This window comes from Myotis yumanensis, unplaced genomic scaffold, assembly GCF_028538775.1.
Source record: "Myotis yumanensis isolate MYYU_CA2020_CCGP unplaced genomic scaffold, mMyoYum1.0.hap1 SCAF_2, whole genome shotgun sequence".
NCBI lineage: Eukaryota > Metazoa > Chordata > Mammalia > Chiroptera > Vespertilionidae > Myotis > Myotis yumanensis.
Window position 1 is genome coordinate 67,419,246 of NW_027223753.1, and position 11,983 is coordinate 67,431,228.

At 39.7% G+C, this 11,983-nt stretch overlaps 1 protein-coding gene across 1 annotated transcript; it reads left to right on the top strand.

The window, feature by feature from the left end:
* Nucleotides 1–1,075: 1,075 nt before the first annotated feature.
* LOC139001880 (guanylate-binding protein 7-like) lies at nt 1,076–10,072 on the top strand. The gene is made up of 6 exons (XM_070403403.1): nt 1,076–1,146; nt 5,282–5,384; nt 5,773–5,969; nt 6,825–6,879; nt 8,236–8,372; nt 9,758–10,072. Exons 2-6 carry the CDS (start codon nt 5,285–5,287, stop codon nt 9,911–9,913), a joined length of 645 nt encoding a protein of 214 aa, XP_070259504.1. The 5' UTR covers nt 1,076–1,146; nt 5,282–5,284; the 3' UTR covers nt 9,914–10,072.
* Nucleotides 10,073–11,983: the final 1,911 nt, after the last annotated feature.

Here is an 11,983-nt window from a genome sequence, read left to right on the forward strand (position 1 = left end):
GCAGAAGGGGAAGAATAAATGTGTAGGGCTTGTTATAGTAACTATCTTTCTTACAATCTCTGCTTCTCTGTATTCCTATGAGTTCGCATTAACATCATGTGTCATCTCCTTATTTCAATAGGCTGTGCAATCACTTAGCTCCTTTATTCTGCTGTTGCTAAATATACTACTTTTAAGTATGAAATGGGCCGTGCAATACAAATATATACATATTGTTGTATACAATTGCTTCTTAAACCAGTTAAGAGGAGAAAGGAGAGAAAAATCTGTATTTATACTGTCTTTTATAATTACACAATTCCCTTACTGCTGCTCTTTGTTTTTCTATATGGATTTGCATTACCATCGGGGGTCACTTGCTTCCTGCTGAAAACCTCCTTTTGTGTCTTTTCTAAAGTCGATTTGCTAAATAAAAGTTCCTTCAAGTCCCCACACTGTTTCAAATAAAATGAGTTCCTTAGGGAAGAACTTCAGAGATCTTGTGATTATGGGCTGCCTCTCTCCCTGGGAAAATATCTCTGAGCCACTGCCTCTCCCTGGACAGGGGTGGTAGCCTCTGGTCTACTCTACTTGCCTCTACCAGGTTGGAAACACCTTCCTAAAAGTCAGACAAGGGGAGGATGATCAGGCCAGGTGATCTCAGTCCCCAGCCTTCTTCCCACCTATGCATCAGCTAGAGCCTTCACTCTATGAGTGGGGCTGGGTGCAGGTGGGGAGCCCCAGCCTCCAGGAATTTGGTCTCTGCAACTCAATGCTGGAGGCCATGAGAAATACTGATGGCCTGCCTCTCCCAGTGACACACCTTATCCTGCTTGAAACAGGGAAGAGGGAGCCACCTTTTGTTGACCACACCCACCAGGACCAAAGCTTTTGTCAAACTGAACTAGTTAAGAAATTCTGTGAAGTCCAGGTACCCTTCTGTTTTTTTACAGCTTTCAGAAATTCCTTTGATGGTTGTTGAATCAGTGCTCTGTACTCAGTGCTTTCAGTTTCACATTACTCTAAGTCCTTCACTTCTAATTAATGGGTCTTTAGGAATTCTGGAAAGTCACATGACATCAAAAAGGTGAATAAAAGCCCAACCATCTGGTGAAAGACAGAGAAGTGACAGAAACCACTCCGACCTACACTGAGGAGAAAAAACAGGTAAGAACTTTATTTCAAAAACACCATACATTTTAGTCACACATATGAGCTTTATTTTAGAGAGGATTTCTTGGTTTAGAAGTAACCCAGGTACTGGTTGCCAGGTGGAGGAAAGATGGGGCTGGGTGAAATGGGGAAGGGATTAAGGATACAAATTGGCAGTTAGAAAACTGTCACAGGAATATAAAGTACAGCCTAGGGAATGTAGTCAATAATATTGTGATAATTATGCAGACTGCCAGGTGGGTACTAGACCTATTTGGGGTTTCACTTCTTAACTTATAGAAATGTCTAACAGCTATGTAGTATGCTGAAATTTATACAATATTGAATGTCAACTGTAATTTAAAATAAACTCTTAAAAATAAAATAAAACATCGCCCAGATCCACTAGATCCAATTTCTTAGTGCCAACTGCTTTCTTAAGCCTTACAAGTAGAATTTGGTCCCACTATGTTTCTAAAAAGTTTATCTTTAAAGAACTCATTGTGGTGCATCTCTAAAGCCAACATTTTGTTTACCTGACCTCTCTGTGCTCTCAAGCAGTTTTGTTCCTGCTTTCTGGAAACTCTGCCTCTGAATTCCTTGGCTTGGCATGAATTTCATTCCTCACCTACTTCTCTAACAGCAAAAAAGCAGCGTCCTTTCCATTTTGATTTGGGTTCTAATCAACCTGACCCTTAAATGCTTGGATGTAATATCTTCATTATTTTTAGTTTCCAGTGAGAACAGTCATTATGGGAAGGAGCCAGATGCAGGAGGAGTGAGGGAGGGAAGAGCTAGGACTGCTGAGAACTTGTCCCCTGTCTGCAGCACCCAAGACATGTAGGTTCCCACTAAACTAACTCTTCCAGGCCCAAGTTCATTAACAACAACAACAACACGTGCCCAAGCATTAGCCTCACACTGGAAGTGCAGGCTTGGCACTGAAGGGCAGGGGACAGTGGGAGGCTAGTATTGGGCCTGGCTACCAGCAGCTCAAAGTCTCTGTTTGGATCAGAGGCCTCTCTGTGAAGCGACCAATGGTCATCCACCTTGTCTCCAGGGTGAGTTGTGCCTCTGGCACCCTCCCAGGGCTACACAAACAGCCCTCCATGGGGAGAGGAGGAACCCATAGTCTCTCAAATGCCAAAAAGGCTAAGTCCTTCCTGGGATGGATGGAGTAAACCCCATCCACTTGCAGTGGCTCCTGGTGGAGTCTCTCCCCCTCCATCTCCCTGTCCCTTTTCAGACTGTCCCTGCACCACAACCACCATCTCTGCCCCACCTCCAGGCACTGGAGAAACTGAGAGAAAAGGTGGTCCTTAACTTACAGACAATTTAATTCCTGAAAGGTTGACTCTAATTATTTTTGTATTTAACAATACTTAATATTCCAAAGTGAGCACAAAGCTGAGTGATATAGAATAATTCATTACCAAGTGTTAGAACTAACTATAAGATCTATGAGTGTTTGTTTACCAGGCATTACAACAACCATCTCAGAATGTCCTGTCACACTTGCTGAGAAGTCAAGGTTTGGGGTAGTTTGCATCATCGCTTCAGATGACTGCCTCTCCTAAGGAGAAACTTTGGAAACCAACTAACGCCACACAGGAGGACTATTTCACTTATTCATTTGAACTTAACAGCTTTTGGATTGGGTATTTCAGTTTACTTACATTTTTAAAAAATTTTTTTAACTTATCTGTTCCTACCCAAATTTTAAATATTCAGTCCAAGAAATAAACTCTGTAATTCCTCCTGCTTTTATCACAGCGCTAGAACATTAATGTTTTACTCCCCAACTCTGCTCTCGATCACCTTTAGACAAAAAAGAGAAATGGTACAGAGAAAATGTGTTAAAAAAAAATTTGTTATTTTCTGCCCTGGCTGGTTCTGCTCAGTGGATAGAGCATCGGCCTGCAGACTGAAGGGTCAAGGGCACCAAAATAAATAAATAAATAATTGTTATTTTCTGAGAAAAAGATTTTAGACACCTTACTATTTGTTGGCAATTTACAGCTTACTGAACATATATATATATATATATATATATATATATATATATATATATACATTTCAACACAATGCCTAGCTCTACAGTAATCATTAATTATTGAGACCCTGTGAGTTACCATACCCTACAGGAATGAGTCAGACAGGAATTCTTGCTTTATCTATCACACTAAGGAAATGCAGGCTCCAGAGGTAAGTTCCTTTTCCAAGGTCTCATTGATGTAAGTGATTTGAAGACTGGTAGCCACTCCAGAATCTGTGGTCCAAAATCCCAGGAGTGCTCTGGTTCTCCCACAGGACTCACCCCCCGCAGTGTCCTCCCTCCCAGCTGTTCCTGCTGCTCCTGTCTTGCCTGAGTCCTACTCATGGGATGTTTCTTCCACGCTCACAACTGGATCAAGAGATATCACTGTACACCTTCATTTAGAACTTAACCTTCTTGCCCTCTTAGACACTCAATTTTTAAGCAATACTTACAGAGGATTCAGTATGCAACACATGATTTTAAGAACATTATAAATTTTATCATATATTTAATCTCCCTAATGACTTTAATGACCATTAGATTGTGGTGGGGTTTTTGTTTAGTGTTGCCATTTTATGGATAACAAATGAAGACAGAAAAATTATTTTTTCTAATGCACACAGCTGGAAAAGCAGGAAACACATGAATGTTGTTTAGGATTGTCTTTGAGAAAGTGAAGGGACAGTCAAAGCACTTTGACAGTTTTCTGTTCCTTAATTACATGAAATGCCCACTGTGATGAATACACTAAAGTACGACCTCTCCCAGCTGTGGGACTCTGGCAGCTCTGGGCACACCCGAAATCACCCTGGCTATCGCCTCTCTTCCCTGCCAGCCCAGAAACAAAAATGTCCTTTTACTCTAGTTTAAATAAATGAATTCCTGCATTCACCACTGTATCTGGGTCCTATAAAGATCTGTATCGTGATGTTTTGAGAGCGAGCCTCATTCTTTGTCTTCTTCTTCCTCTCAAAGTCTCCCATCTTCAAACTGCTACAGCTCCCAGGATTCACTACAAATGTCCTCCTCAAGGTCACAGAGCACATTTATTTCTCTTTATCTGAGAGGCCTTTCCTGACCATCCTCTGTTTAAATTCAGCCCCTGTGCTCCCTATCTCAGTTCCTGCTTGTTTTCTCCTGAGCACTTGCCATCATCTAATATACATATACTATGCATGCTGCTTATTTGCTTTCTGTATTGTCTGTCTCCTCCCAGTAGAATAGAGCTCCATGAGGCAGGAATTGGTATCCAGTTTGTTTACCGCTGAATACTGAGCACATAGAACAGTGCCCAGCACATGGTAGGTACTCAGAGAATGTATGAGGCTAATGAGAAACCAAATCACTCTGGAACTCCAGGTATCTTCTCTGGTCACTCCTCATCTCCAGCATATCCCAATTGGATATGGGGGATAATGGTTATCATACAGGTATGCACTAATAGTGATAAAAATGATGATGGTGATGGAAAGTATATATTGCGCACACACTTCCTAAACCAAGTATATTCTTAGGTGCTCTGTTTTGATTATCAATTGAGTCTTCAGAATAGTATGATTTTAGGTACTACTCTCATCCCCATCATACAATTGAGAAATAATATGCACTGAGAATCTAATAAGTGACCTAAGAACACACAGCCAGTAAGTGGTAGAGGTGGCAGAGTAGGTATATGTATGGGGCATCCAGTCAAATCTCAGAAGGAAGTTCAACAAAGCTTCCTGGAAGAGGTGGTAGAAGCTACAAGTTGAAGTATCAATAGATGATATGAGTGAAGAAAGGGTAGATGAGCATCCAGTCAGAAGAAAAATAATGTGCAAATACTGGGAACAATTGAGGAGGAGTGTTTGTAGAACTGCACATAAACTTGGTCATCTATAACCCGAGGTGGGTGGTGGCTGACATCATTAGGACAGGACTGTAGAGCTGGGAAAGAGGTTGCCAAAAAGGGTTTTATTCTAACTAAAGTGATTGGATTTCTTACTGTGGCCATGGAATGAAGGGAACCATTGTGGGATCCTAAGAAAGATGAACAATTTACAAGGTCAATTTTTCAATTTTGTTGAACAATAACTTCCCAACAAGAAGAGTCTGTGCTCCTTATTTCCTCAGGCAATGGAGGTCCTCCAGAACTTCAATCAGTCACAGGCTGCAACAAAGGAATCCATCCTGCAGGCTGACAAGGCCCTCACTGCTGGGGAGAAGGCTCTAGCAGGTAACAGGGCAGAGCTGTGATCACTGAGGTCAGGAGAGGGGGGGGGAGGGGGCGGGAGCCCAGGGTAGAGGAGGGGGGGGGGGGCGGGGAAGGCTTCTTGCAGTGCGCTTTAATGTGTGAGAGCAAATCCTTCTTGAAACAAGGTGTTTCCACAAAAGGATTAGAATAACTTGGCTAAATCTAAAAATAACCAGGTGAGTTTTAATTGCTCCCTCAGGCAATCAGTGCCTGACCATCACATTCTGAAACATGTTTTGCTGGTACTGTTAGTAAGAATATTCAGGAATTCCTCTCTGACATTATAAAATCATTTTAGTCTCTTACCTTTGACAAGTACGGCTAGGTATAGCTGTTATTTTCTTCTCTCTGTAAAACCACTGTGGAACAGCTGAGCAGGCCAAGACAGAGGCAGTGGAAAGGAAACAGGAGCGTCTAAGGCAGACACTGAGGGAAACACAGCAAAAAATGGAGGCTCAAGAAAGAAGCTTCAAGAAAAGCATAGCCCTACTGAAGGAGAAGATGAAGATAGAAAAAGAAAATGAAGAGAAAAAAAACCGGGATAAAATGGCGGAGTACATGCAGCGTGTAAGTCTGGGCATGGTGTGGGCAAGGCTAAAGGTAAGTAACATGGTTTCTCATGAAGGGAAGAGCAAAAGTTTTAACTAAAGTTACAAATGATTCTGTGACATGTCAAGCTAATTGGATCATTCTGAAGCCCTAAGTCTTTAAGACTAAGCACCTTCTGTGGTATTAGAGTTTTGGGAGGTCAAATAACATGCTCCAGGCTTCCGAACTGCTGTTTGTGGTGATCATAGAGTTTCCTTGTGCCCCCAAGTGAGTATGACTTCAGTTCTTAGGATGTTTGGTACAACCATCAAAAACACCTGATACAGTGCTAACTGGTCTCAAAGTCTCAGATTACACATGATATAAAATATGGGATGCTGAAAATTCTAAAATGTGCTGCATTCGTTTCCACATCAGCCTGCTTCTTTCTACATGTCCAGAGTAAATGCATATTTTGTCCCTACCTGGAGTTTGATTGCCAGTGTTCTTGAGAGTCAGCAGTTCCCATTATGGGTAACATGTGTGTAGCCATCCTACTTCAGTGGAACTGAGAAATAGAACTCAAACTCCATTCCTCCCAAAGAACATCTCTAGGACTGAAACACATTCCTGGCATAGTTGTCAGGCCTGACCCAGCCCCAACCCTTCTCCACCCTCAGTGGGATCCTGCTAAGAGCACATAGGAAGAAACAAACTCCTACGATCAAGTCTAAAGGTTTGGAAATACTAGACAAAAACATCAAAGAGCTATTTGAATTTCACAATGATTGTTATTTGGGTGATAAAACTAAATTGAATTAATGCATGTATTGCTGGGTTTTGCTTAAACTCATAGTCTTTATTTCTTAATTCTAATTTCTGCTGCATCACTAGGTTGAAGAGTTATTGAAGAAACACCAGAAGAAAGAGATGCAAAATAAGATTGAAGGTGAGAACAGCTAAATATACTCTGAATATACATATAATAAATTATACTTCAAAATTAAGAACTCTGCTCTTTGAAAAAGTAGACTTTTCATTGAATTAAAAGGCCAGACACAGATTGAAAATAGCTATTTTCAAATCACACATCGGATAAAGGACTTGTATCCAAAATATTTAAAGAACTCTTAGAACTCAACAAATATCTCACCAATTGGAAAAGCAAACACCTGAAATATGAGGAAAAAATGATATAATTTGAACAGATACCTCATCAAAAACATATATTTGGATGGCAATAAGCACATTAAACAGCATCATCAGTTATTAACATCATTACTTATTACAAAAGTGGAAATTCAAGCCACAATGAGATACCACTGTGCACTACTAGAAAGGCTAAAATTAAAAGGACTAAACAGCTCAAGTGTTAGTGAGAATGTGGAGCAACTGGAACCCTTATACCCTGCTGTGGGAATGTAAAATGGTAAATTGCTCTGGAAAACAGTTTGTCAGTTTCTTAAAAAGTTTAACAAATACCTACCATGCAGTCTAATCATTTTGCTCCTAGATACATCCTCAGTAAAGTTGAAAGTTTATGTACATACAATACCTTGTTTGAAAATGTTCATAGCTGCTTTCTTGGTAATAGCCAATAACTGGAAACAAACCAAATGTACATTAATAGATGGACAACAAAATTTAACAAATCCATACAAAAAATACTACTGAGCAATAACATGAAATAAATGATTGATACATAAAACAATGTTACAAAAATAAATATGCTGAGTGAAAAAAGGCAGACAAAAAGTCTACATAGTGTATGATTCCACTTATGTAAAATTCCAGAAAAAGTAAACTATTCTCTAGTGACAGAAACTGGCCAGTGGTTTTGCCTGATGATGGGGATGAGGTTTTATGTTCAGGAGGAGAACCAAAGGGCATGAGGAGATGTTTCAGTCATAGGTATGTTCCTAACTTGATTGTGGTGGTTTATCAGGTGTACACAAGTATCGTAGATAGATAAAAATGCATTTGGCAGTAAATAGTGTTACCATTATACATCAGTAAAGCTGTTCAAAAAAATAAAATTCCAGGTAGATGGAAAACCCTAGAAATGTTGTCAACAACATTAATGCACTAGAAATCATTATTGTAGTACAAATAATAGCAAGTATAGTTCATAGTTCAAGGAGGTTTTTAACTGTTATTTACAGTTGTCTTTTGCTTCCTCTGTGCAAAAGCTATCACAAGAGGTTTTCTCACTGAAATAAGAATAAAACAAAAAAGAATGGGTGAAAGGCAAAATAAGCCATAACAACTTAATCCTCATGTTTCTCTGCTTATTTTTCTTTGTCAGTACAAAGTATAAAGGCTGAATCAGAAGCAACTATAAGAAAAATATTGGAGGAAGTACAAAAAAAGAATGAACAGAGGTGGAAAGAGAGAGAAAAGTATTATCAGGAACATTTGAAAAGACTTGAGGAGATGGAGAAGGTAAGTGCAGAGGAAGCGTGGAATGCAAAACATAAACTTCAGGTATTCAATTCTGTCATCACCATTTTAACTTCAACTGTACGGAATCAAAAACATTGCTTAGAAGGTAGAGCATTATGTCACTTTTCCAGCCCAATCACTAGTTGACACTACATTCTCTTACTGCTTCTACCTGTTACCATCTCTGGTTACTAAAGGATAATACTTGCAGGATAAAATCTCATGGAATCCTTTATTATTAGGTCACTAATAAACAATAATTATTCATTACCAGGCACTGATCAATGACTTTACAGTCATTCTGTCATCTAATTGTTATATTATGTTGTAAGTACTATTATAATCTTATTTTTAAATGAGAAAATTGTAATATCATGAGAGATAAGCATCGTTTCTGAGTCCTGCCTTGTGGAAGAATAGCTGGTCTGTCTATCTGACTGAGTGGAGTTCAAGGTATTTTTGTTTCCTCAGTACCGGGTGTAACTTTATCTCTGCAGGCAGCCTAATGAAGTAAGACTCTGTGACCAGCTACAGAATTAACCATGTAATTACATACCTAGGCTGCCTGTATCTTGCTGTTCTCCAGGCTCTACTATGAGTCATTGTTGAGTCCAGATGTCCTCCCAGAAATACAATATGGACTGGCACAGGCCCTGATCTCTTCAAATTATTTCTGTTACCTTGCCACCAAGTTTTGGAGAGTTGTATTAAGTTCCCTGATCAATCATCTGCCATGATTCTGAATTATGTAGGAAACTTCCCAATGAAATTCACTAATCTTTCTCACCTTCTTAGATATATATTTGAGAATCCACACCACCTAGATCAGAGGTGAAGGAAAAAATGATATATTTTCCAGGAACACTATGATGCATGTGGGTGAAGAAAGTCAAGAATAGGAACTGGGTCACTAATATTTTAGAAATTATAAGAAAGAACATTTCTGTAGCTAAATAAATCCCAGAAATATTATTGGTTGGCATAGGAGAAGGTGATATAGTAGAAATTAAGAAAGGCACATAATTAAAAATAAAATTGAAAAACTCATAACAGGTATGGGCAAGGAAAATAATTTCGAAAATGTGAGAAACATTTTAAATTGTCTGAGGTCAGCCCTAACCGATTTGGCTCAGTGGATAGAGCATGAGCCTACAGACTGAACGGTCTCAGTTTTGATTCGGTCAGGTACATGTATCTTGGCTGCATGCACATTCACAGTAGGAGGTGTGCAGGAAGCAGCTGATCAATGTTTCTCTCTCATCGATGTTTGTAACACTTTATCCCTCTCTCTTCCTCTCTGTAAAAAAAAATCAATAAAATATATTAAATAAATAAATAAATAAACAAATAAATAGTGTGAGTTCAGTCTCCACTTTTTCTTTCAGGAATGTGAGCGGGAAAATGAGCAGGAACACGAGCAGCTTCTCGAGAAGAACAAGGAACTTAAGTCAAACAATTGCCTCTCAACTGAAATTGAAAACATGATGTTTGCATTATTTTTTGTTTTGTTAATCCTCACTCTACAATATTTTTTCTATTGATTTTTAGAGAAAGCGGAGGGAAGGGGGACAGGGGGAGAGAGAAACATCAGTGTGTCTGTGAGTCAGTGCTCTATCCACTGAGTCAAACTGGCTAGGGCTGATGCTTGCAATCTTGTTGAACCATAAAGTTTTCAAAGAAGCAATAAACTGTTAAGACAATGTTTGCTTTTCTATAAAGTGATTCAGTTCATGCTTAATTATAGGAAGAGTGCTTGGCATGATTCTTATCTGGATCCAATATTTGAAATCAGGCATATTTAATGTGTCTAGAGACACATTAAGTTGTATAATAGGATGTATTTTAATATGAGGAGATATCAGGCAGCTTATGTTCAGGATAGGCTTGTTCTTCCTCACATACCTCACCCTTCCAAACATCCTCAGTCCTATACTATTGCTCAAGGGTTTTCTTTGGTTTTGGGGCAGGGTTGGGGTATTGTGAACTTAGGGCAAAGATAATGGAAGTGAACAAAGCCATGGGACACATTGATCATCATTCCTGCCAAGTAGCCTATTGCTCATGGGCTGGCTACAAATAAGGGAGACCTGGGACAATTGACTGAAAGGTGCAGACAGAGCCCAGTTCTTGGTGGCTGTACTTGATTGGATGGTGGCTAGTGGTCTGTGGACACAGATGGGACTCTGTGATACTGGTAGAAGAAGTACTTGCCTCTGTGCTTCACCCTCCCTCCCTACAAAATTTTTCTGGGCAATTACTGTCCTCTCCACAGGCCACTCATCTCTTTCTCTTCTACTCTCCTTCCTTAGTCTATTTTCTCTCCCACAGTACAGAGAGTAGCTTCTACGGTCATACAAAGGGAAGTATTATCTCAAATTTGAAATAAATTTATTTTTATTCCTCTGAGACCCATAACTATAATCCTGTAAAACTGAAACTAGACTATTGTTCTCTCTGTTTTTCTGATTTTGTGTTGGGACAATAATTTCAGGGGGGGGGGGGGAATGAATGTTGACACTCAAATCACACAATATGCAAAATTAATTTGAGATGAATCATAGTCTTTTTAAAAATATATTTTTATTAATTTCAAATAGGAAGGGAGAGGGAGAGGGAGAGAGGAGCCAGTGCTCCCACAGGTTGGTAGTGTGGTAATATAATCACAGCAACCTCAATAAATAGTTGAAGCCAATAAACCCTTTCCTGGCTTTTCTTATTAAGCTGGAAAGTCTGAAACTTTTTCAGGAGGTTCCAGCCAATTTATACTGTGCTCCAGGCCCTGGTACACAATTTCTAGAAATCAAATTAGAAATGGCTGACATGGCCTCATTCACAAAGAGCTCTTGTTCCAGGCCCTAAGCAAGTAAGTTATTGAGAGCGGGACAGGCAGACCATGGTAACTTCTACCCACTAGGGTTCCCACCCATGGTGTGCCCAAACACAAATGATCTCAAAGAGCAGCTGTGGGGCCTTCTAAGTATAAAAAAGAAATGAGGCCAAGGAAGGCAGTCATATGCCTGAGGTCACACAGTTTAATGGCAAAGCTGAAGACTGAGTGCTGGACTCCAGGCTGCCTGTGGGCATTTTAGAGCCTGTGATGAAAATGGCACTGGAAAAGCACCTGGTGGCACTGGGTATACTGCCCTCAACTCCATGCTATCACACAGGGCCCCATGTCTTGGGCTATGAGTGAGTAGGGAGGCTGAACCCCCATCAGCAGGACACGGAAGACTCACTGCCTTATGCCTGAGGCAGCATCCACATGACACTGTGGTGAGGATCTGAGGTCTCAGCCCCAACAAGGAAACAGTGCCCTTAAATGACACACTGGATTTGATATTTTCAGAGCATTTCACCCCAAAGCAGCAACATAGACATTATTTTCAAGTACATATGGAACATTCTCTAGGATAGACCACACGTTAGGACACAAAACACATCTTTACAAATTCAAGAAGATTAAAATCACATGAAGCACATTTTCCAACCACAATGGAAGAAAATTAGAAATCAATTGAAAGAAAAAAATTGAAAAACACAAATGCATGGAAACTAAGTAACATATTACTAAACAATAAATGGGTCAACAATGATATCAAGGAAGAAATATA

What these genes read in the sequence shown, in the direction of transcription:
- LOC139001880 (XM_070403403.1), top strand. Translation starts at nt 5,285, where the DNA reads ATGGAGGTCCTCCAGAACTTCAATCAGTCACAGGCTGCAACAAAGGAA. An exon ending in TGGGGAGAAGGCTCTAGCAG is followed by an intron (nt 5,385 to 5,772) that starts GTAACAGGGCAG and finishes ACTGTGGAACAG; the next exon opens with CTGAGCAGGCCAAGACAGAG. An exon ending in GACTTGAGGAGATGGAGAAG is followed by an intron (nt 8,373 to 9,757) that starts GTAAGTGCAGAG and finishes TTTTTCTTTCAG; the next exon opens with GAATGTGAGCGGGAAAATGA.